The 26,773-nt window shown below is 42.1% G+C and overlaps 1 protein-coding gene across 1 annotated transcript in view; it reads right to left on the bottom strand.

Moving 5' to 3' along the window:
- Window positions 1-26,773, bottom strand: part of DOCK1 (dedicator of cytokinesis 1) — a 1,311,419-nt gene that overhangs the window by 864,683 nt on the left and 419,963 nt on the right. Inside the window, exon 23 of the mRNA XM_078643512.1 lies at window positions 18,337-18,445. Within this exon, the coding sequence (XP_078499638.1) occupies window positions 18,337-18,445 (109 nt within the window). The remainder of the gene's footprint in view (window positions 1-18,336; window positions 18,446-26,773) is intronic.

A 26,773-nucleotide genomic window follows, 5' to 3' on the forward strand; every position in this document is an offset into this window, starting at 1 on the left:
GGCATTGTAAATGACAATGACTTCTATTTATGTTTTTGTATTTAAAATGTAAATAAAGGCATTGTCATTTACAATGCCAATAGCTTAAACTCGCGTAAATGCGAGACATATTGCATTGCAAATGCTTGTTCTTGACTGACAATGGAGTTAGGTCCTGGGACATACAGTGGGTTGGACCTTTAGAATAATGGGAAATAGTGAAATACCCCCTGTATTGTTTCTTTTTAACTCAACACTTAAGAAGCACAAACTAGTTTAATATAGTTTATGCGGTATTATTTATTTATACCTTTTTTTTAGATTTGCTTTGTCAAAATTTTTTAAAGTTCATTAGTATCTGAGAATACATACTGTCACAAACAATTACAACACAATTAACGTCACAATTCAACATACATATTTACAATTACAAATTACATTTATATACAATCAAAAAATCGAATCAAATTGTCTTTTCAACAGACATTCATTAAGGTTAGAGTTATTTGATAACACTAGTGACAATGCTATGCAGCATTAACCTGAACAGTCCATTACTTGTGAACCAATATCAATAAATCAAAAATACATGAAAACAAAATCTATTTAAATTTCCAAAAAAATGCAATAACAAGAATTATTTGCTGAAGACCACAAGTTAATTTCTTGGTCAACTGGACACTCAAGGTATATTTTTCTAAATGCCGACGCGTTTCAAACCCTGTCACTTCAGTTATTGGGTTCTCATCAGGGCTCTTTCCTTTTTAGTTGTCTGTGGGATATATGGAAAAGAGCTTCGTTTTAATATTTGGTTTTCCTAATAGGTACCTCATTTGCTTTTGCTTTTAAACCTCTGAAATTTACCTGACTTCCAGCTTTTGCCGGTCCGAGGGCTCTCTCAGTTAAAAAATCGTTCAGCCTTCATGCTTCCTGGAATACAAGTGTTTATGGTAAGCCTTCACTATTAGGGCGAATAGGTCGATCATCCAAATGTTTTGAGCTCCTTTATTTTTAGAAAAACGTACCTGCCTGTGTCTTCTAATTAGTATGGACACTTTTGGGTACTTGTCTTTTACTTTTCTTGGTTGTCGGCGGTTTATAGCGATTTTATGCAACCACCTGCAATTCACAATACGAAAAATATTTTCAGTCACTTTATCGTATTTTTAAACTTGCCGCGCTCGCGGGCGGAAAGACATACCTTCTTATTCGAACCCAATAACTGAAGTGACAGGGTTTGAAACGCGTCGGCATTTCGAAAAATATACCTTGAGTGTCCAGTTGACCAAGAAATTAACTTGTGGTCTTCAGCAAATAATTCTTATTATTGCATTTTTTTGGAAATTTAAATAGATTTTGTTTTCATGTATTTTTGATTTATTGATATTGGTTCACAAGTAATGGACTGTTCAGGTTAATGCTGCATAGCATTGTCACTAGTGTTATCAAATAACTCTAACCTTAATGAATGTCTGTTGAAAAGACAATTTGATTCGATTTTTTGATTGTATATAAATGTAATTTGTAATTGTAAATATGTATGTTGAATTGTGACGTTAATTGTGTTGTAATTGTTTGTGACAGTATGTATTCTCAGATACTAATGAACTTTAAAAAATTTTGACAAAGCAAATGTAAAAAAAAGGTATAAGTAAATAATACCGCATAAACTATATTAAACTAGTTTGTGCTTCTTAAGTGTTGAGTTAAAAAGAAACAATACAGGGGGTATTTCACTATTTCCCATTGTTCTTGACTGACAGCACCCTCAGATGTGGGGTGGGGAACAAAATCAATCAGTTAGCTGCTGGGCCGGGGTCGGGGGGGTTGCCAGCAACAAAAGGAAATGTGCGCACACTATTAGAAGCTCCTGAAGGCTGGGCCCATTAACCCACGATATCCAGACTATAATCCGGCGGTGCATATGAGGCGTTGTGAGTGTCTGATCGACTGGGACTTACCTCCACAATGCGGCAGTGTGTTTTCCAGGCGGCGCAGAATGAAATCAAAGTGAGGCCTGAGGACGTGCACAAGCCGGAAGACACAGTGGAGGACTAAACCGATATCCAAGAGTGGACGGGGCACAGTGCCGGCAGGAAAGGTGCCATCACAAACTGCAATGAAAGGAAGTAATTCTTCACTCAAGCGGGCGACATACAGAATCCTGCTGAAAACACCAGCGCTCAACTGGAAGCTTGTGAGGAATACGCTTGCCTCGCACCGGGAACCGAAAACGTAATTGAAGGGCCTGCAGCAAGTGAGAAAGCCTCAACATGATGTCAGCTTCGAGGCAATGACCTTGCACCAGACGAATAGAGTGAACGTGTGAGTGGTCATTGCGTGACAGTGCGGTGAACAGGAGAGAACAGGACAGAGGGGGCAGTGAAGGTAAAACTTTCAATGTCGGCGGCTTAGCGAGGAGGATACTGTTTTTTACTTGCAGCAGGCTTGAGTGGTGCCCTCCCCCAGTTCTGCAATAATGGATCCTAACAGGGCCGATATAGCATCTCAATAGTAACGCAGACCCCCTGGAACTCTTAAAAGTGATCAACGCCACCTACTAAAAATACAGAGTGACACTCGGGCTCCTGCTTGACGGCGGCCTGACTCACAAAACAAGCAAGCAAGTGGTCCGTGCGCACGCCACAGCGAGACATCTGTTCTGCATTATCGGCCACGATAATGCAAAACAGATGTCAGCCGTGTGGGTAACAGACACCAATAGGCCATGGGCAGGGCAAATGCGGGACATGCGCCCGCATTTGCCCAATTGCATGCTGTCTTTGTTAGAAAGACGCACGCAATGCCCAATAGTCTGCAAGGAAAACAAAACCACACACTCGAGCGTGTGGTCAGATTTCCAAAGCGCTTTTACTGTTCACATTAAGGGGCCTATTACGATTGCGGATTTCCCGCATCCACCGGGCCGGCGGAAGCCACCGCCGGCCCGGAGGATGCGTGAAATCCGCCGCGGAGCCTTGGAAGACCCACCGCCATATTAGGATGGCTGGTGGGTCTTACTATCTGTCCTCCGCTTTTCCGCCGCGGGCGGATTCCGCCCGTGGCGGAAAAGCATTAACATGGCTGGCGGTGTCTATCAGACACCGCCAGCCATATTAGGGTGTCTGCAGAAAGATGCCTTTACACGGCGGCATTTCCGCCGTGTAAAGGCATACGGATTTGTGTTTGGGGGCCCGTTGCGGGCCCCCAGGGGTGAAGGGGGGTGGGGGGTGCACATGGGGGGTACCTATGGTACCCCCCTGCATTTGCCTGCACAAAGCGGCAGGCACCGCGAGGTGCCTGCCACTTTGTGCATGCAAATGCACAACTTACATTTTTATCATTGCGGCGGGTGCTGCTTCAAGCAGCACCCGCCGCAATGATAAAAATACAGGATGTGACCGCCAGGGTGGCGGTCACATCCTAATTTGCACGGAGGGACCGCCGCTGCCCCTGCGGACGGTCCCTCCTACTCTATGGTGGCGGACGGACTCAGGTCCGTCCGCCTTCATAATCGGCCCCAAAGTCTGGTGCTGCGCACTGCAACGCTAGGCGTGAGACCTAAAAATGTCTGTAAGGAGTCCTTGCAGGAAAATGGTAGTGTGACAGGTAGAGTCTGTGATTTCTTTCTGTGGGTCTCCTGACTGCAGGAGCAGCACATAAGTAGAGAAGTGTTGCTTAACTTAATTTCACACACATGAATTCTAATGGTTTGATCTATACAAATGGGTGAATCTGTAGGTAAATGCAAGCCTCTGAATTCCACCTGAAACATTGCAAAATTCAAAATGATCCACCGAATTCAGCTTTTGTGCATTTTTCAACACGCTGCGATTGAAGGTAGGAAGGAGCCATTCATGTTATATTGTTATGCTCTAGAGGAGAGGCTAGCCTCATATAGGGCAATGGTGACTAAGAAAAATAAAAGATTTCTTATTTTAAATACAGAGGCGAAGCTCCTTAAGTAAAGACTGCAATTTCCAGTACAACACTTAGCAGTAAGTATTTTCACTTCTCGTCTGCTACACTGGTATGTGTGGTGCTCATCTGTGATTTGGAAAGCGTGTCCCTATTTGCCTATCAGCCCTGCTCCTTTGTGGATTGGAACTTTCCCTCTTCAGTGCTTGCACTCTCTCACTTTCACTCTCCTTCTCCATGCTCCTGCTTTCGTTCTCTGCAACTTTAGTCCCTTTCCTTCGTAGATAATCACTCCTGTTGCTTTATCACTCAGTAGTTCGTTTACGATACTAGGATAGCAAGGCCATTGCTCCGTGGACCTAGTTTGGGTTTGTTAGTTTGGGTTGGTACTGGTCTTATTTATTCTGACTGTGGGTTGAACTAGTCTGGCACTCTCATCCTTCTCTTTCTTGCTCATCCACATCACATGGGAGACATCACTCTGGCCCCATTTTAACCATTTCCTACTGTTCAGTTTACTTACATTCCTATGTGTTTGGGACACACCCTAAAAAGCCCACAGTTCGCTGCTGCCCACAAATACATGCTGCTACTTGTCACCACCACTGACAATCAAGGGCATCGTTCACCTCCACATTTTCATTTTGCTGCCGGTCCCTTCTCTCTGACAGTCCCATCCGAACCTGGTCACAAATGCCTTTCCCAATGTGCTCTCCTTTAATGTAAATTAAGCATCCTCTGCACAGGTTGCTCTGCTCCCTCTCCTCTCTGCTGGGTGTCACTTGTGACACACAGATGAGGTATCAGAATAGTGGGCTGCAGTGTTAGTGCACATGTGAATGACAGCTGAACCAGCTGCAACAAAACTGTACCCAGTATTGCCCATTAACGCACATCATTACCAGTTATCAGTAATCACGCTTTAATTGGCAATTCCCAATATGTGCACATAATTTCCAATAAACGCACTCACATTTTCCCTCCCAGTAAGAACGCATCATTACGTCTTTACTCATTACCAGTTTCATATTACTACAGAGTATCACTATTACCCTATCAGCATGCATAATTACTGGCACCCTGTTGATTTATTTTGTTTTATTTAACATTAACTTGTGACATGAAATGCTAGAGAGATGGTTTTCAATCACTCCATTCACCGAGACGTCTTTCAGTATGTTGGTGGATGTCATTCAACATCAAAGTGGGGCCGGCCTATGGGTCCTCAGTGCTGGGCTTCGGAGGAGAAAGGAATATAAAATGCGCCCATCCAGTGTGGGACGTGAGCAGTGGGTCCAGTGGTTCCAGGAACGTCTCTTTGAAAATGTTAATCTTCAGAATTTTTTGAAAATTAAAACAATGCTAGAATTGCTTGGTTCCTCAGGTATTAGCTTAGCAATTTGGAGAGATCAGAGATCACCCAGCCTCCCTCGAACGTCTTGTTGAATCTGTCTTATACTGTTAGATTTCCATTGATTATCTTAGCATGCGCATTTACAGCAGTGCCAACTTCTTGCTCAGTTATGTTAAGAATTAGTACAATGTTCCCACCGCCTATTGAAAATAGAACAACATAATGTGAATTAATTCTATGTGCCCAGAAAGTTACTAAAGCTCTTTCTGGGCCAGAGCAATGTGATCCGATTTCATCACATTTACCTAACGTTCATCTAGCAGATTTTCCATTCTCTATCGTTATCTGTCCAATTTAAAGAATGGCTTTTAAGGACATTCCTTATAACACACCTCCTCGGGAGAAATAATTGGACAGCTGAGCAGATATATATATCACAGAAAACTTCATATTCAAATAACAAATTCATTTATACCTCATTTGCTTGGATTCCATGCATAAATCTTATTTTCCTCCAAAATGGGTATCCGGCTTTCTAGTTCCAAACTTTAGATCTGGCAGTTTATATTTGTAGTTACAAACACCACACTTTCTCCTAAATGTTCTTGATGGCATTTGACGCAGATTGCTTGACTGGGGGTGAATGTTCTGATTTGTTCTGCATTCCGTTCATCAATTGTGTGATTTTTGCGTTCTCACCAGACATGGGTCCAGGGCTGATTGTGCCACTGGATTCAAGCTATCCTGGCTGATGAGGGGTGAAACCCCCAAACAGGTCCTAGGATGCTTGTTTCCTGTCCATGGAGGACCTGGCTTGGCAGTACGGGCTGGACTGTTCCCATGAGGCACAGGGTCAAGACTGATTTGCATAAGGCCAGGTCTAAACTGGGGTGACAAATGTTGAGCAAAAGAATGATGGATTTAACCCAGATCTCTGGGGGGCAAATGTTTTAATTTGTTCTGTATTTTGTCCATCAATTGTGTGTCATTTGCATTATTTACTATTAGGCATTATCTTTAGGCCAGTGGTGGTGTTTCATTTACCTCTTTCTATGATGAAAAATCTTCTCAGTTGAACAGTTTTGAATAACAAAATATCTCTAGCATTCCCACAAAACCGTAGTCTTTTGTATTCTTTCTCCAGATCTTGCTCAAAGTTTGTAATATTTAAATCTCTTTACACTAAGGACAACTTTACAGAAACACAACAGCATCTCCTTTCCTATATCTTGAAAAACAGTATGCTTGGGGGGGGGGGGATAAAACTGGTGTTTCAAGCATTTCCACATTAATGTGTCAGTAGTGCAAACAAAGTTAAGAGTTCATCTCCATATGAAGCTACGGGGACAGCATCACATCAAATAATCCCTTCAGGAGCTCCTAAAATTCTGGCATGCGCAACTTGCAAGCAAATATTCAATGTAAGAGATGTAGTCAATAACATTTCAAGATATTCATAGCATTTAACACTCAAGTTTGTTGTTTAAGGGCCTTATTATGAGTTTCGCCCCTCTCCTGCACCACCAAACACGTTTGCATCGCCTACCAGATTAGGAGTTTTCTCTTGCCTGGCGGGCCGTTCTTTGGCATTCCCAGGGTGGTGCCTATGAAATAAGCATTTCAATGGGAATGTCAAAATCAGTACCTGCACAGCATGGACTGCTGCTTTCCATGCTGTGCAGGTACTAGTGTGCATGCACACAGGGGGCACATGTTGTGCCCCCCAGTGTGCATCCACATGGTTGGGAGGCACAAGGAGGCCCTGTAGGGGCCCCTCTGTTTCCTCACCGCCACACTTTTCATGGCAGTTGCACCGACTTTAAAAATGAGGCTGTGAGTAAACTCATAATATGCTCGGAAGCATACTGCATGCTCAATACCGCTGCACCACCTGGCGGTTGCGGTGGTCCCAGGACATCTCAACCACCCTGGTCATAATGAGGCGGTCAGAAGACTGCCACCACAGCAAATCTGGCGGTCCGTAGACCATTAGACTAATAAGAAAGTACTAAGTGTCACAACGAAAGTGTAACTTCTTTTTTACCGAGATTCAAGATTTCAGTTTTATCAAAATGTACTTGTAATGTACTCAGGGCTCAATAATTCTGTAGTATACTGATTTGTCTTTGGAGTGTGACCCAGCAAACAGAAAGGGCCAACATGCAGTTCTGCTTAAGGTCATTTCTCACATGACTTTTTTCTGTAATTATAAAAAAAAAAAAAAAAAAAAAAAAAAACCAATGCTGACACCTAATTGCACAATTGGCTTCGGGGCAACCTACTATAAGGTACCAATTGGTGCCTATTACAATGACCTTCATGAAAAAATACCTAATGCCCTAAGTATCTTAATGCTAGAAAACTCTTCTAAAACAATCTTCAGCATTAGGTACATACAGCGTTAATAAGACGGGCTGCTCCGGTTTCTCTTTCAAATATTATTTTTCAGACAGCTTCCAGGCATAAGTCGTGGATTCATGGATAGACTTCTAATATCTTACTTGCAGGCTCTCCCAGAGTATGTGACAAAAAGATGGCTAAAACACCATGTTCACCAAAGCACAATAGATTGTCTTTGCTGAAGTAGGGGACGGATCATTCCAAATATCATAAGATCAAAGTTCAAAGTTAAGACATGCGAGCCATATTGAATCACAGTCCGAGATTTTTTTCTAATCATTTAGGAAAGGAATAGGTTTAGTGCATCTGGACATTTGAATACAAAACCACCTCTTTGGATTAATCTGAATACAAAAATGCCAATCTCCATGCCTTTTAGACCAAGACTGATCTCCCTTTATTCAGAAGAAAGTTACTTACCATTAGTAACCATATGTATTTTAGATACACAACCTCCCCTCAGATTCCTCAACCTTACAACTATTCTCCAGGTGCTAGACTGGTTCCAGAAATTCTTTACCCAGCAATAGCTCTCCAGCCTCTCCAGATGGCACCATGTGGCTTCAGCCTAAACTCCATCCGCCAGATCTGATGATGTTACAGTATGTAAAGTGCAAACTAGTGCGCTGGTACAAGCTCCTTAAACTTAATGACGCACCATATAGAGGCAAGCTGAGTGGAACCTAAAAAAAATCAATCACAGCAACAATACTGCATACGATTTCTGTGAATAGCTTTGGATGATTTTATTCATGGCATTAACTCACCAAGGACAAGAGAAGATAGTAAGAAATCTGCTGCAACATTATTTATCAAACCAAAATATTGTTACCCAAGTTAAGTAACTTTTTCTTCTGATGGATATATCTTCTCTCAGATGCCTCACTTTACAAATGAGTCCCAAAGTAATATCCTTTAAAATACTGGATTGAGTATTGACAGTTATCCAAGGAACAAATAACGCCCAATCTTGCCAAAGTATATATCACTTCTTGCTTAGGCTACCAGACGTATGAAGGGATTACCATACGAATGCTCTGCAGGAGTCAGCCACTGGAGCACATCTGGTGAAAGAGAGGCCCTTGTAGAGTCCGTACAAATAACCTCCAGAAGGTCTTTCTTGTCCAGGGCATAGCAGATATTGATCCAAAGGATAATGCAAAATTGTGTGTTTGGTCGCCATTTTAGAATTCTTGACTCCAGCGAAGCTCACAAAGATATTTGATCATCCACTGTCCTGTTTGGTGCCATTTATATAACTACATACCACATGCCTAGTGTCCACTTTATGCAGTCACTCCTCCTCTTTGGGGGGGGGTGAGGAGGAGGTAGGAAAGAGTGATGGACTGGCCCATGTGAAAGGCAGATACTGCTTTTGGTGGAAAAGAAATATCAGAGTATATTATGAATGGTGGACAAACCAAAAGGGTCTAGAGTTTACTGATGCAATGGGCCAAACACAGTGCCATCAAGAAAACAATCTTGAGAGTGTGAACCTGAGTCTGTGCGTCAGCTCAAATGGGAATGTCAAGAGAAAAGGCAACCAGGTGTGAGAAAACAAAGGTAAACCATTTCAGAAAACATGTTACTATTGGGGACTTAAACAAGGGCAGAAAGGCACATTAAGGCACAAAGCAGCCAAAGAGCTTTTTACAGCAGCCACAGTTAGGCAATGCTGGGCAAGAGATACTGAGGATGAAAGAATATTGAAGAGGCACGAAAGCAAAGGGTTCAGGCCTTCAAACTCCCCTCATTAAAATAATTTGTTCCAGCACTATATAAAAATGAAATTTATAGCAGGTGTCCTGGCCAACATGTTAAAGCTCATGATTTCAAATGAAAGACAAAAGCATCCTAAATGATTCTGCTCAAACTCCACCCATGCAACCACAGTGTCTGGGGATTTAGGATGGATAACCTGCTGCAGGAACAAGCCTACCACTGTGAGAGAGGGACAGGAGGCCAAATACCGACTGCCAACAGACTGACATACCAACAGATTGCCATACCAGATCCACCTTGCCCAGTTCGAGATGATCAGAATCATCTGTGCATGATCTTCCTGCACATTTAGCAGGCCTTTAAACAAAAGCTGAATTAGTGGAAATACATGGTCTCAAGACCAATTCACCTTGAAGGCATCACCCAGGAAAATATTCAGAGGGCACTGCAGTTCCCACTTGTTCTCCTCCAAGGAGATGGTACTAAGAGCAGTCATATTCACTTTGAGAGAAGCTGCATAGTGGGCTACCCCTGGGGGGAAATTTCCTGTTGCAGGCCCATGGGTGTGTGTATATGTCCAGGAGCTGCTTCAATGTGGATTAAAGGCCCTGAAACTTCGTGTCACCCAGATGGTCACCCCAGCCCAGTATATGACCACCGTAGCCTTGATCATGCAGAGGGCTGAAAGAATGATCGACCAGTAGGCTGGAGGGGCACATCTACCATTGCAGAGCTGGATGGACTGACTCAAAGATCTTCACCTGAGCTCAGAATTTTCCCTGGCCTTTGAACAGCTTTGTTCTCAGGAACTACTGAAGGACTCTCACTGTGTTCTGGTGTGTGGCACCAACAGTTACACAAAGTCATGCAGAACAAGGATATATGCCTGAATCAGGACAATTAGACTACTCTCCTGAATACCCACCTGAATATTCACAACTCTCTGAGAAGGAGGAAAGGTCATCATGCAGGTTGAGTCCAACCTCAGTTTGTGTGGGCAAATGAGAATTCTGGACACTTTTCACAAAGTACAAGTTGCAGTGGAGGGTCATAGTGCACTGAAGAAGTTTCCTGACCAGAGCTTGAGACCCCACTTTCACAAGCCAGTCATCCAACTATGGAAATATAGGGAGTCCTGACCTCCACACTGCAGTTGTCATGACAGCCTGCACTTTCACTAAAACACATATGGTGCAGTCTTCAGGCCAAATGGCAGTACCATGAATTGATAATACTAGAACCCCACAATAAACCGCAGGTAGTCTTCAGGTTTGTGGGAGTATTGACAGATGAAAGTAGGTGCCTTGGAGTTCTAGGGATTTCAGTTAATTCCTGCATTGTGGGCCAGCTAAACCTGGCTCAGTAACATCTTGAACTTGTCCTGAAAAACATTCAATAGTTCAAGATGTTAGTGCCCCCCCAAGTACTGCCTCCTCAGTCCGCAACCTAGGGATCAAATTCGACCCCTCCCTGAGCTTCAAACAGCAGGCTACGGTCGTAGCAGGGACCTGCTTTGGAATTGTAAAAGGGCTCAGGAAATTTTTCGACCTGATTCCCATCTCCGCAAGGAAAACGGTCGCAGTAGCCCTCATAACCTCCCGCATCGACTACTGAAACAGTCTATATGCAGGGACCAATAGAGAAGTCTGCCACAAACTACAGATGGTGCAACATGCTGCAGCCAGATTAGTGTTAGGATGGAAAAAGAGAACCTCTGCCATAGCAGCAATGAACATCTTACATTGGCTGCCCATCTACAAAAGGGTGCTCTTTAAAATCCTACTGATCACTTTCAGGGCTTTCAACGGAAAGGGACCCAACTACATACTAAGAATGTTCAAACATTACACCCCCACACGATGTCTCAGATCTCAAGGGGCCAATCTTCTCACCATCCCCAATTTCAGACTCAAGACTAAAGGAGGAAAATCCCTAGCGGTACTAGGCTCCAAAGCCTGGAACACTCTCCCTCATCATCTCCATCAAATCCCCACAGAATCAATCTTCAGAAAAACCCTCAAAACTTGGATCTTCACCCTTTCCGAAGAACAATGTAAAAACCTTGTCTAGAATTTCCCCCCTTCCCCACCACACTTACCAGACGTCTGATTTTCTGACTCTCTTTCTATAGCGCAAAGACGCTCCCTGGAGTGCAGCCTGCGCTTTACAAAAACCCCATTACATTACATTACATTACAAGAGGCAGAAGTCAAGGATGGGTTACAGACCAACCTTATCCTTGAGCGCCAAGATAGGAGGGAGTAAATTACTCTTCCCCTTTTTACTAGAGACATCAGCCCAATGCCATTTTGTTCAGCAGGGCAGGAACGTCCATTGCCAAAATCAAGTTTTGTGCCGGAGATAAGATCCTGGTGGGAACTTTTCAGTCACTCCTTCTGGGACAGAAAGGGTAGGGTGCAGACTTTACACATCGGAGTCAGCATTAGCTCTACAATTCCTGAAGTATTACCTGAAAGACTGCTTACTGAATTGCCATTTGCCATCAAAGAGCATCTCCATGGCTGTTTCTTAGACATCTCTGGAGATTACTTTTGTACACATTCAAGTGTAATGGCACACTGAGGCAAATGTGCCCATGAACTGCTCCATGATGGCATCAGAATCTAAGTCACACATCAGGATTTGTTTTTTATGTGGTCTACGTGACTGATAACAGTTAATTGTGCCAGCTCCTTGAGGGCATTGGTGCTATGGACTGGAAGACGAGGTGTTCACCATGTGAAGGGCAAGGTTTTGTCCCATACAGCCCAGCTATTTAGGCGCTAGGTGTTTCAGTTTAACTTTTTGGAGTAGGCCTAGACCACCATACTTTCCAGTCAAGGTGTGATAAGAACTTTCAATCACACGGTGCATGTCTGCGTCATCAGATCTGTCTCACCTAGATATTTGTCTGTTGGATACCAGGCTTGAGAAAGCTTTTCCCAAGTGCTCATGACCAGGTGTTACAGTGCCTCATTGAAAGCTAGCAGAGGCATCAAGACTGCAATGGAAGACTTCAAAATCTCTGAAAATACTAGATTTTGCCTCAGCAAAGGGCAAAAGTAAACTCTAATGCTTCTGCTGCTCTTTGTACTACCATACAGAGTGAAGGAACCACTTCTGAAAAAAGGATATCCCTTCTAAAGAGGTTGCATTTTGTAAATCAAGGTCTAGGCCAGTGTAAATGTTGATGAAGGCTAGAAGGTTCTCACCCTTAGAGACATCATCTTCTGTAGGACAATAATCTTTATCAGGCATGGCAAGGGCATCAGAGTTAAACCGAAATGTACCTTTCATATAGGGAAATCATTGGGCAGTATGACGAGGTTACGCTAAGGCTTCATCATCAAAATAGTCCTTAACATTTTCTTTCACCACCGAGATAATTTCTGCCAGCTTAAAGGACGGCACTGAAAGTGGGTGTGATAATGGTATGTGTTAGTGTTTATGTAGCACCAACCTATCAGTATCAGGAAACTGCGTCCTGGAAGACTCCTATTGAGTGGATGATGTAGAAAATAGAGCATGTGGGGGCACCTGCAATAGAGTTTAAATCTTAAATCTTAGGAGGAAAAAGTTGAACAAGCCACTATTGAAAAGCAGAGAAATTATAATGGTGAATAACTGAGAATAGTTTTACACTGCCACCAATGAGTTATGGAAAAACAGGAACTGATGCTATCATGCTAGTTAACTTCCTATAAACTCTGGTGTTCTCACCTCTCATTGCGGATCCAGTCTGGTGCTTGAAGGCAGCATAAAATGTATGGGAAGATGTATCCAGCAGACAAGAATGAGTTTCATAGATGGTTACCTATTGATCTGTGTGGTTACAAAAGCCACAGTGTTCGGTTTCATACGTGTTCATTTTTAACCGAAAATTGCACTTAGAAGTTATATGAAACACTGTTCTTAGCTAGAAAGCAACACTCACCAGACAGAGGGGATACCTGTGGCACACCACTAGTGACAAGTTGCATAGATAAAATAAGCTAATTCTGAAGGCTGTCTAAGGTTCAAGAATGATCACAGACACCATCCACAAGCCACATCAGTGACCCAGCCACCTTTCCAAGTGCTCAGTAGAAAGTTACAATCCAATACATCTGAGGATGCAGACTTGTCGAGTAAGGTTGCAACTTAACATTATTTTCTTCAAGTTGGGGTGATTCGAGATAGATCTATAAATTTGCCAGCATTAATGACTTGTCAGTTACTATATTTAGCAGAAAATAATTATTTCATGCTTTAGGGTACTGGGGACAATGCCATGTTGCAGGGTACAAATGTTGTGCTTTCTTGACCAAGTGTAGCCATATGATCTTTAATTGTTGGTGTGCCAGACAAAGATCAACTTGGAGGTTGGAGTAAATAGGTCTACTCATTTCTCTGTAGACTTGCACATGTTGTTGTAAAGGTTGTGAAAGGATGATGGGCAGTTCAACTGAGAAATATTGATGTCTACAACTTCTCTTTCGTATTGGGACAACTCTTCAAGATTCAAACTAATTATGACAGAAGAAGTAGAATTGTAGAATTGCTCATCTTAGTAGGTGAATGGAATGAAACACTGGTGAAAGATATTAGGAATTTGTTTGAAGATATTTTCTGCAATATTTACAAGACCTGACATCAGGACTTTGAGGTTCATGACTGGTTCCGGAGACTCCAGTGATCAGTGAATGATATAACCAAGAATAAGGCTTTTAAGATGATTTCTGCTATTTAATTGAGGTCCAAGGTTGTCACATGGTCCATGTGGCCATCATTGTTTTCCCTAAGTTAGCATGAGCCCTTGGCAGGCTGTCTTCTGCTTTGTTCACGTTACTATACAAACATATTTTGCTTTGTGCCACACTGCAACTTTCACACAGAACATGCTGTTGTTTTTGTTTTGTTCTTTCCTGGATTTAGTCTGAACACTGCAGACAAGTCAAACAGCAATGCCCATTCTTATTCTAATCTGGTCAGGCCCTGGCACCTAGACAAAACACGCAGATGCAGCTGTTGTTTGGGATCACGTACTTTGGTCATAAAGGTATACATGGGTGGGTAACACACGTTTGGAGAGGGATCTTTCCAGAGAAGGAAGCATGACAGCACCTGTAATGTAGGTCTTTCAACTATAGACTGAGGTACAGGGTCTGCTGCAAACACCAAGAGATCTTCTAATATATAAACATTTGTTTCTATAGAAAGGGAGGGACGTTAGGTTATGCTGTCGTATACAAGGATAGCGCCCTTTATGTTTTACAAACTACTTGCTATGCTAACCGTATTTGTATTAGGCATTTTTCCACTGTTGTGGCACGTATGCTGCATACTAGGGCACAATAGTTAAAATAAATATTTTAAACTTTCCTCGTGTCTCTGTCAGATCTTATTGTGGCCTGGTACGTGAGAGTGAGCGAAAGGGTATGTCTTGCAACCGCAATTCCTGAGAGGGTCGGGAGTGTTGTGTTCTGGGGTGTCTAATCACTTGTTCCTTTGTGAGTGAGTAGGAGGGCAAGTGCTGGTGGTAGGATGACTCAGTCCCTGCCTACTAAGGTTCCATGATCCCAAGCATAGTTCTGTGACTCTTCAGAATCCCTGTAACAAGGTCAAGTGGATAAACAGCAGGGATTCTAGATTTTCAATGACTTATTTTCTGTGCTAACTACTCAGTGTGCCCACACAGTGCAGACGAGCCACAATCTGTGTGATACGGTTTTGGTAGAGGTAGCCAGGCTCACAAGTTCTTGATGAAGGATTGACTGCATATCATTTTAAGATATATCATTGTGATAATTCAAAAAGTCAAGCATGAAGAAAGTCATACTGTAATCTGCCTGAAAAAGGTTTAGCTTGTATCTGAGAGCTAGGTAGCCAGGCTCACAAGTTCTTGATGAAGGATTGACTGCATATAATTTTAAGATATATCATTGTGATAATTCAAAAAGTCAAGCATGAAGAAATTCATACAGTAATCTGCCTGAAAAAGGTTTAGCTTGTATCCGAGAGCTCCAAGCCTATTATGGACTGATGGAATTTGAGCAATAGACCACTTTCTCAACTGCTTATTCTGACCTCCACTGGAATTTTGTAGTTTGATGACAAAAGTTCAAAAAGAATTGAAGAAACAAATGGCCTCTGTAGTCACAATGATAGGGCATTCCTCAGTTCCTGTCAAGTCATAGATCCCCAGGCTGTGTTTGATTGTGGAAAAGGCATTTATGTGAACGTTTCTTAGAAGTTTGCACCTCAAAAGGATATGTCTACATTGCAGAGAGATGGGAGAGATGCAGCAATGTAGGATAGACCATGAATACAAGCTGGCAGTGGGCTTCAGTCCCCATAGAATTTGAGATTGTCTGGCATTAACTAGGGAAGTATCATTTTTCCAATGAGCATTTGACCTGATATAATGTTAATATGTTGCTCCTGGTTGAAGATTACTTGCATTGGGAGAGTTCTGGATGTGATCCCTTTGGCCCAAATCACCCTGGTAATTTCCAAGTTGTGAGTTACGTAGTATGTAGCTGGTGAAAGATCTAGGTCGTGGGGCCAATTCATCTGGCTCTTCAAGAGAAATGTTTGTAAGATCCTATTTAACCTCTGCTTTTAGGTTTGTCATTTGGTAGAAGAATGAATCAAAAAGCAAGCTTATTTAAAGTTTAAATTTGATTCTTGTAAACTGATGTTAACAAACATAAATGACACTTTTAGCGAGGATACAACATCATTGGATCCCAAATTAGGATAAAACACCTTGGTCACTGATAGTTCTCAGTTGGTAAACACGATCTCACGTTTGCATTAAGATGACATCATTTCCGGTGCCTTATCGTTTGCTTGCATTCTGGAGTTGAGAATTGCCTTTAGCCCAGTCAGGTACATTGCGGAATCTTGACATGGGCTAAAAGGTTTACTTCTAGCTTTAATCAATATTTGTCTGACATTATTTTTGACATCAACCACTTTTGGAATCTAAGGAAGTAGAACACTCAGCACCGTCCAAGTACTCCGATGTGGAATGTAGTGAGAAGCTAAAACTAGGATTTATGAGCACTGCCCTCAGTTGTTCAGCTGCATTTCCTCATATTTATTGCTGTTCTTGGTTGGCAGGTGTTGGAGAGTGGAAAGGGAAATGAGATTGTGTGGTTAAGGAGCTGCCTAACCCCTACAGCTGTATATCATTTATCCTTTCATGGTAACAAGAAATCCGAGAATCAGATTGTATGAGACAGAGTGAATGAAAGGCCAGTCTGTTGATTTTAAGTCTCCCACCACCTTTGAGTGATGGGTGGCAGAGGAAGAGTGGGTGGAAATGGATAGTCACATTAGCAAGAAGGGGTATGTTGTTCCTAAGTGGGTCAGTAAAAGAATAGGAGAGAGTGCAAAACAGGGACGGTAGGTAGTCCTATGTGAAGGAAGGGATAGGGGAATCCCTCCTTTCGGAATTAGGGCACTCACACACCCATGCTTCATCATAGGGCTTGCTTCTCGTCCGGTCGGCGCTGCAATACTCGACTGGCACCCTATGAGGGCCTCGTTGGCAGAGATCTTTTATTCCTTGCCATATGGTGCTGTGGGTGTGAGGGGCCTACCAAGTGTAGATGTAGTGAAGGATGCTAGATTAAAACAGGTAAGGGAGCCCACAGGGGAACTTTTCTTGAGGATGGCTTCCAACCTGATTAAAAATATATAAGAGTGACGACTACCTGACTATGTGTCGGGATATTGCGCTCTGCTCTAAGTGGATGGGAATGGATAGTACCTGTCCTCTGCTCCAACATTAGACACAACTTTGATGTTCCAGATGTGAACAGTGATAGGAGAGGCACTGGAAGTATTTGTGCCTATTCCCAGCTCCTAGAACGACCACTCAAGCCCACCAATTCATAATGAACTGTTAGGGAGTGTATGGAAACACTCATTCACACCCTCAAGTTGAGGAAGAGACGTACGTGTGTGTGTGTGTGTGTGTCTGTCTCTCACACTGTGTTTCTCCATGATAAACAATGTTACTCCCTAGATGCTATACCGGAGGTAAAGAATCACCAAACGTCTATGTTGATTCCCAACATTCCTGTTATATTTTCTGCATTCTTGGTCTAGTTGTACATATTGACAGCCATCATTGACATATTGCTTGACTAGTCTAAGTTCGCACACCTGTGACATGAAGGTGGCTGCCTTTGGCACAGTAATGGTTATGACTGATATATTGGAAGCATCCTGGCCATTATGGTGTCCACCCTTGGCAGAGTTGTGCCTCCGATAAAATAGCCAGTATTATTACCATAATAGACATCCTTGCCATTATGGTGAGCATCCTTGACAGGTGATCATAAAACCTGGATAGTTGAAGGAGATTCTGCCTATGTAAAGCATTTGTACATGTGAGAACTTGATGAAAATGACAATGATGTTTAGGGACAACAAATTTACTAAAAATGAAAACTGATACTTTGAAGGAAATAATTGTATTTCTTCCAGAAAATACATTTGAATAATAAGAGTTTGTTTGCCCTGAATGTGAGAAGTATTTGATAGAAAAAATATGTATTTTCTTAAACTGATATGCTGATTAAGAAATCAAGTGTGCATTTCCAAAATATATTTACAGCTGATAGTGGAATGGTAATTAATGCTGAACTGGAAAGACTCATCACTTTGGTTAAGAAGTTTTTGCCAGAGGTCACATGCTGCTTTGGTTGTTATCTTATCAGTCATATGGAGACATTTATATTGATAATGCATTTCCCTACATTTTCGCTGGTAGCTCTGCCCAAAATGTTTGGACGATCACTAGGTCTATTGTTGATGGGTGTGGTTACTACTGTACAGTGGTAACATTTGTTAGTAGCAAAATTTGTTAATAGCTTGTGATGATTGTCCTTGAGCAGACTAAGCTCTCATTATAGAAAAGGTTGGCAACCCATGATCTAGTATAATCAAACTTGCTTCAGTATTGAACATACCTTCACTGCCAGCGTTTGATCAGAAACACTACTCGCCATGGTATTGATGGTCTTAAAAAGTTGCAATAAGGAATCCATGAATTCAGCTTCACCTTTATTTTCATAAAGTCTGTAAAAACAAAATTTGTGGACCTAACATCAACATCAACAAATAACACTACAGAATAAATAAAAATTAACCAGACAAACATCACTGAACAACTGAAATGGCAAAAATGCACGGTTACCAAAAATGAACTGACTTTTTGCCTTAGAAGCACCAGTAATTTTTGCTTGTACAGCTAAATAAAATATGCTTTGTTTTCAAGCAAGAAATTTGTGTCAATGAGGCTATTTCATGGAATTCGGGCATCATAACCAGTCAATTTCTCACTTCCTGCAGCCTACAAACATCTTTGTGGGTCTCTTCCGATCATAAAGTGGGTCCAATCTCATCATATCTTTCAGTATCCAATCGTATGGAAATGGCATGCAGAACGCTGTTGTACGTTTATCATTAATGATACTCAGAATTTGGTTCTTAGCATATGCAAGGCGCAATAGTGTTAAATCTCTCCTTCCAGTGTCTTTGTTATAGGTTAGTAAAGCCGCTATATTTGTTTATGTAAAACGTGCTTGAAGGGTAATAGACCTTTTAATTGCATATCCCTGAGGCCTTATATTAGATTAGCATGCAATAATCACAGGATTCAGTACATGGCAGCTGCTTATATGTGAGAGCTCAGGGGAATCAGGTAGTTTGTCCTTTATAATGTAGTGCCAAGATGGCCACCAAAGCCAAACAGTCCATGTTCTATGATTACTCAGTCTCTCTCTCTCTCTCTCAACTCTCTGTATCCAGTAAGGAACATTGATTCTGATAACTTTCCATGAGTTTACAGTTGGTAAACTAAATTAGTGGCATTCAGTCACATCGCAGGCTAACTTCCACATCTGATGGCCTCCATGCTCCTCCTTAGTCTGGATCAGCTTGTGCTAGGCTGGTCATGGTGGAACTCAAGGGAACTCAGTCATCTTTCTTGGACTCCAGGCTTGCCCCTCAACTCCCCTTAGCATCTGGATGTTTTTCTTGCAATGAGTTTCAAAGGTCTTAGCATACAGAAGCACTTCTATAATGCTTAGCAGCAGAAACATCATCAGCTCCTTACAGTCAATCTTAATCTAAGTTCAAATTTGAAGCCTGAGGTAGCAGAGGTGCAAGGATACAACTATTGATATATGCATGCACTTATTTCCTTGAGTTGATGTAGACTGTTTAATGGAATTAAATCAAAATAAAATAACTGGATAGAAAATATCAGACTCTGCCTTTATGTTTGATAAGAAAAGTAACTGCTAGGGTAGCACTCTTGAAATTTTTAGCCCTTCAACAAAGCGTGAACATTTTTAAAGGATCAACCAAAATAAAACAATTTTTTGGGAAAGTATCATGCAGATTAAGTAAACAAGACCAAAGATCATAACAAAATAACCAAGCATTGGGAAAGCTAATAACTATTGCCTTTGTACATTTTCTTATGCTTTTTGGCCATGCTGTACAGCACTGGTAAAAAAAAGCGCCATGACCTGAAACGTACAAAGTGCGTATGTGTCATGACATTATAGGTGCAGTATTGTAGCGTATGCACACACGTGTGATGAAGTGTGCACATGCATGTTTCACAATGGCTACTGATCGACGTGAGCGTTATTTAAAAAAAAAAAAAAAAAAAAAAAAGAATTTACTGATCCAAGATGTAAGACACCACATTTTGTTAAAAGTGAGCGGTGCTGCAGCAAATGGTAGCAGCCAGGCTCTCTAATTTTATTTTTTGCAATTACCGCGAAAGGTGAGGGAACAACAAAGCAACGGGTGGGAGCGAAGTAACCTAGAGCGGGCGGAAAGAGCAATAATCTGACCCAATAGATGAGGGCAAAATAATTTATTATAACAGGGAGCAAAGGTGAAAGATTCAATGGACGGGAAACAGTCAAAAGGGAGCAACACAGACAGCAAATGGGAGAATAAGTAGTGGTAGGCATAACAAGGAGCGCTTAATGAGGGTGGTGCAGGGACTTGGTGGGTAGAAAGCTGTGCATGAAGGAAAGTTCCAGAAAACACACCTAGCCTGTTTAAGTGTATAAAAAGTAGGAAAAGATTGTTGCCCAATGTGACCAGTGGAAGAATAATAGTTAGCCAATCAAAATTATTGTAAAATAGCTATGCTCAAAAGGAGGGGCAAACACAAGAAGAAGAAAGAAAGCCCCTGAAAAAAGAAGCAAGAAAATGAGTGATACTAAATTAACAGTAAGCAGTGACTTATGTAAAGGTGGGGTGCAAGACCTGGAACATGTCCTCTTTGCCTGTCCAAATCCGTCTATTGTTGCCGCAAGGAACAGATACATAACACCGATCAAAACTAAATGCAATATAAATTCTGTTCAGAATTTGATTACCCTTTGTAATGCTCCACCTAATGAATTTGTGTGTATTAATGGGTATTACTTTTTAAAATCATTTTTAAAATTATATTAGAAAGATCATTTTAATAGCAAAACTGTAATTTTTATTGTTAAAAATGTTGTTGTTCTCATATGAGAACGAAATCAAATAAACTTGACTTGACTTGTGTCCAGTTTCAACACAACAGTAAGCAGTGGGCAGGCTCTAAGCGGACCACATTTTTGGATTCGTCCAGAAGAGTCTTTCATCTTGAAATAACAGCTGTCTGGCAGGAGGCACTTAAAAATATACCCCAAAGTGATAATAAATGATGTTTACAGAGTTGGCATCTTTGACCTCGCATTTTATACAGATGTAGTTGCATCACCTACAGTGAATCTGCATACATAAAATTGTCAAAACAAACGTGTCCATTCAAGGTCAATCAAGGAATATTTCACAACGATCAAGTAGATCGGATATAGAGGCTTTCGTATTTATTGTATGACCATACCAAACTCAACGTCATGACTTTGGTCATTGTGTTGTACACATTTGTTACATTTATGGCAGTTTGATTCTTGGACCGCCAACATGACACTGAGAATGTCATCCAATTGTTTGCTAGAAGATGAACATTTCTAACCTCCACCAGCAGTATAGGGATTTGCAGACCCCACTTCAAAAACATATTGGCTCTGGCCATTAGGGACACGCTGAGAATACCCCTCTTTGAGGGGAAAAGCTAGGAAAAGCATACACTTGGTCACATTATTCACGAACCCAAAAATCTGTGATCTGGTATTCATATTTTCTCATTCTCGGCCATACTAATTGTTATATGCAGTTAGCCTATGCCACTGACTTTTGCAGTATACAGTAGTGCCAGTATATGCTAAAAACAGGTCACGATCAAAGCTCATGCAATGCCGTAGTGTGACTAAGTACTAGTACAACATATTTCAACTGCAGAAGGTTAAGTAAGATAATAATTGTAAGATAATAATTTTAATACATTTGCCTTGTCTTCTGGTTGCTTACAATTAACTTTTCGGCTGCATGATGTAGACCAAATGACCACGTAAAAAAACGCAAAAATATTTTTATGTCCATGAATGGTGATTATCTCATGAAGAAACTTTAAACCTGCTCCTAAAAAGATGTGTTTGGAATTTTAGATAACCAAACCCCTGACGAAGGGTCGAAGAATGACCCGAAATGCATTGGGTAAATGAAACAGATGAATGTGGATCAAATGTACGCACGCCCTCGGGGTGCAGGATAAAGCTTGGGTTAGCATTGCTGTACCTTTTAGAATTGTGGTGAACACGTAAGCGCCTCTCTTGTGATTTGCGCAAAAAGCTGGAAGAAATGATTCATTTCTGATTACTTTGATAAAATAAACGAACTTGGAAGAAAAAAACATTTGTTCATTGGCATCTGTGGAATGCAAGTAAAACATAGCTGTGCGTCCGGTGAGGGGCGGTATGCCGCTCCTATTCAGAGCGAAACTTTAAACCTGTCACAATCCAATTCTGAGAGGCAAAAACAATTTAATAGAACATTTTTACCACATTACGCGCAATCACCTGACAACTTAAAGCACTAGAAAAAGGATGAAAAATTGTGTTTTTCTTGCACTACTGTGCTTAAGACCGTTTTAATAAAAAATATAAAGCATTTGTAATAGCACTGAATGAGGTTGGCCAACGAAACATCGAATGCAATTCATTTAAAAGTTCAACAATATCATAATCTCAAACGTTATAAGCCAAAAGCTGCAAAACTCATCAACTGAAATATATCGTGATATTTCACTGCTTTTAGTGGTAAATACTAAACCTGAAATTTCTTTCAAAGCAGTTACCTCAGAGTACGAGGACCAAAGTAGCATGCTGTGTGTTTGCAATTAACAGTACATATATTTATGAGATGTTTAATGTCTTCCTATTAAACATTCCAGTGCTAAAGGTAAACAACGTTTTTTCTTTTAAGTCAACTTTCTGCACTCGTTATCCTATGCTCTGAACTTCATATGAAACTAAGAACGACACGTTTTATTTTTTATTTTTTAAATACAGCTTTACATCTTTAAAACTTTCTAACAAAAAGTTCACACATCAAAGATCACACTGAAAAGCAGACCGAAACACAACAAAATAGTTCCACCTTTTATCTTCCTCCTCTATGAATAAATAAATGAAATATATTGAATTGAATTGAATTGAAAAATAATTTGTATTGCGCAGAACAATAACCCGAAGGTATCAAGGCGCCTAGCAAAAGGTCAGGAAGGACCAAGAGGGGAGACATAGATCTTAAACATAAGCTTGCTTGAAGAGAAAGGTCTTTAAGGCACTGCGAAAAATCTGTAGGGATGGAAGGGATCTCAGATCCAAAGGAAGTTCATTCCACCACTTAGGAGCCAGAGTGGAAAAGGCCCTACCACCCCACCTGGCTTTCCGTACCCGGGGAGTTGCAAGAAGCAGCTTCCCGGAGGAACGCAGGTTTCTAGGGGGAACATAGTGGGAAATAATGGATCCAATTCCAGTGTCGCTCTTTTTAGCAATGGCTCTGTAGGTCATACTCAGGACCTTGAACCGAATACGCAGTTCCACCGGCAGCCAGTGCAAAGTTTTCCTGGCTGCCGTGGCTGAAGAGCGCCTAGGGATATCCAGAACAAATCTGGCTACGGCATTTTGGACCACCTGCAAGCGCTGCAGCTGTCCTTTATTGAGTCCTGCATACAGCGCATTGCAATAGTCCAAACGCGAGCCGATGAGAGCGACAGCTATTTGTTTTCTTGCCTGGAGGGAAAGAAATTTCCTAACCCTACGGAGAGTATGAATCAAGCCCCAGCAAGTGGAGACAGTTCTGCTCACCTGGTTGCCTAGGTCAAGGGCAGGATCTATTATCACCCCGAGATTTTTAGCAGAAGAGGTGGGGGAGGGACAAATACCAAGGGAGTCAGGCCACCAGTTGGCTGACCAGATGTTTTCTTTTCCCCCAAACACCATCACCTCAGTTTTCTCCCCATTCAGTTTCAGAGAGTTCAGAACCATCCACCTACCGACCGCCTCCATACAAGATCTAAATTTGGAGGCGATTGGTTCATCTGAATGGGGTAGAGAAACGAGGATTTGAGTGTCGTCTGCATACGAGACTACCTCCATCCCGAAAGATCTTATAAGTTTGGCCAGTGGGGTAACATAGATATTAAAAAGGGTCGGGCTAAGAGCCGACCCTTGAGGAACCCCACATAGCACCGGACGGGATGGAGATAGAAACTCCCCAAGTTTGACTCTTTGTTCCCTCCCTGTAAGAAAGGAAGTCAAGAGATCAAGAGCTGCGTTCTTCACCCCCACCTCCCTCAGCCGGGATGTAAGTACCGAGGGGGAGAGGGTGTCGAAAGCCGCCGTTAGATCTAGCAGGACCAGGAGAGATGTCTGGCCCTCATCTACTGAAGTACGGATCTTGTCAAGTACGATGGTGAGGGCTGACTCAGTACTAAATTCCTTCCTGAATCCATGCTGAGAGGAGTCTAAGCATCCAGAGCTTTCGACAAAGGCGGCGAGATGTTTGTTGAGATGAGTCTCAAGCATCTTGGCAGGAGCGGGGAGCAGGGAGATAGGCCGGAAGTTTTTTAGAACCCCCGGATCCAAGGAAGCCTTTTTCAGCAGGGGTTTCACTACCGCCTTCTTCCACTCTGCAGGGAAGACGCCATCTCTAATGGCAAGATTCATTATCTCCACCAAAGGAGGCAAGAGGGTCTCCCTACATTGTTTAATGACCTTCAGCGGGCAGGAATCCAAAGGAGATCCGGACTTAGTCTTGGCTAACAAGAGCTCAAGATCTTGTACGGTCAGCGAGGGGAAGGTGTCCAGAGTGCAAGGAGTGGAGATTTCGGTGATGGTTAGACTCATCTCCACACCAGATGTAGGTGCACTGAGGGCAGCTCTTTGTTCCTCCAGGGCTGAGTAAATGTCCTGGATCTTAGAGTGAAAAAAGGAGGCGATCTTCTCACAGAGGTCCTGTGAGGGGATGACGGGGTCAGGGACTTGCAGTCTAACCAGGGAGTCAACAGTTTTAAAAAGTTCCTTCGGAGAAGAAAGCGAGGAGGTCACTGTCACGAAGTATTGTTGTTTAGCCTGCAAGATTTCCGCCTTGTATTTTTTAACCAGAAGTCGGTGCGCATCCTTGTTTTTAAAATCCCAGCTGGCATGCCATAGTCTCTCCATTCTCCTCACTTCTTGCCTAAGAAGCCTAAGGGAGTTAGAAAACCAGGGGGCAGAGGGTCTCTTTCTAGCGCGGCGTCGGGATTGTTCTGGGGCCAGTTGATTCAAGGCCTCAGTCGTGACCTGGTCAAAATGGGCGGCTGCAGTCTGAACGCTGCACGGGCCAGAGATGGCAAGGTTTGCAGCCCAGGGCACGAAGGAATTGCTGTTGATATTCCTAAAATTTCTCGTCGTCTCTATAGTGTATTTGCCACCTGATCGACTGTACAAGGCATTTAGAACATTGCAGATAAGGTTTTGCAAGACCATAAATCAAGGTGAAATATATTGCTTCCAGTCCGTGAAGTAAATACCGCACCGCATAATTACGTCTACATTTTTCTATAGTTCCGAGCCCATAAATTGTGACCATATTTCATAGTACTCCTCTCTTTCACTTCATATTTCTGTACTGTTATTGTAGATTCAAAGGATAAACTACAGGGCAAAAGTACACCGCGGACACATACCGAGGCTTGCTTCCAATTGTTATTTAAAATATCCTTCACTGTGTTTACAGATTGGGGCTCCTCTATCTGCCCCTTTTTTCGTTGATAGTGGATTGATGGGAGAATGTTTTTTTCTTCATAAATTAAATTTGTTCGAGACTTGGATTCACACCAACTCCGTTCATTAGGAAGGAATCACACACTTTATGACAATTGCACTTATGTTTTTAAAGTGTATGTAGCCCACAGACTGCCTGTGAGGAGGGAGAAATGGGCTCAATATGGGACTGTAGTGACTTTCATAAAATACAATACTCCGACTGGGTCTTTTGCCAGGTCAGTCTCAATGATGCTTATGCTGAGGTTGCATTCCACTATTTTACTTGTTGTACAAGGAAGAAAGTTCCACTGATGTACATTTTCTTGCAGGATTGGATAATCAGCCACTTTAAAGAGAACTGCCTTATTTGTGGGTATCTTTGAAATTTTTCTTGAACCAAGGTTGGGCTTGTTTCGAACTGGCACTGTTGGTAAAATAAAATGCCATAAAGAAGGAGCATGGGTAGTTAAGCACCTGGAGGGTTGTTCAGATGGCGTCACATATGCCAAGGTGTCGGATTTATACAACTTTTGCTGAAGTCTTTGGAGTAGGAAAAGAGGTAACCTTACATATGTTTGTGCACTCTAGGTGGGACATGGCAAAGGAAACAGTAGGCTACACCTTAGGAGAAAAGCATAAGCATAGGAAGATGCATCAAAGAATTTGCTTGCTGTTGACAGTGGGTCGTGTAGCTTAATTTACTTGGGGATGAGTGATTTTTCTCCAAGATTTCTTACTGAGAGATTGCCATCTTTGTGTGGGCCAGATGGTTGAAGGCTGGTAGTTCTCCCATTCACTGTAGACTAGAGTCTCAGTTTGTGATGAGTTCAGCGCCACATGGATACTCCGCGCCCACTGGTTGACAGCTCAGAGGTGGTGGACTAGCTTTGATGTGTGTCATTCCAGCAGATTTTTCCATATTTATGATATTCTGAATGTCACTAATGTGGTTGATGTGAGATAGGTTAACGGTCTTCATAAGGGCCAGCAGCAGTCGGGGGCAGGCATTGTGAAGGAGAGAAATCAGATCAACAAGCCCTGGGGAATACTAAATCCAGTGCAGACAGGCGCTGAAGTGAAAGGGGAAAGAGAGTTGATGCCCTATCAGTGCGATAGGAGCGTCCTTAGATGCCTAGTGTCTCTATAATCAGGAACGTGTGTGGCAACTTGTTTCAAAGGTGGTGAAGAAATC

This window comes from Lissotriton helveticus, chromosome 5_1 (assembly GCF_964261635.1).
Source record: "Lissotriton helveticus chromosome 5_1, aLisHel1.1, whole genome shotgun sequence".
Classification (NCBI taxonomy): Eukaryota; Metazoa; Chordata; class Amphibia; order Caudata; family Salamandridae; genus Lissotriton; species Lissotriton helveticus.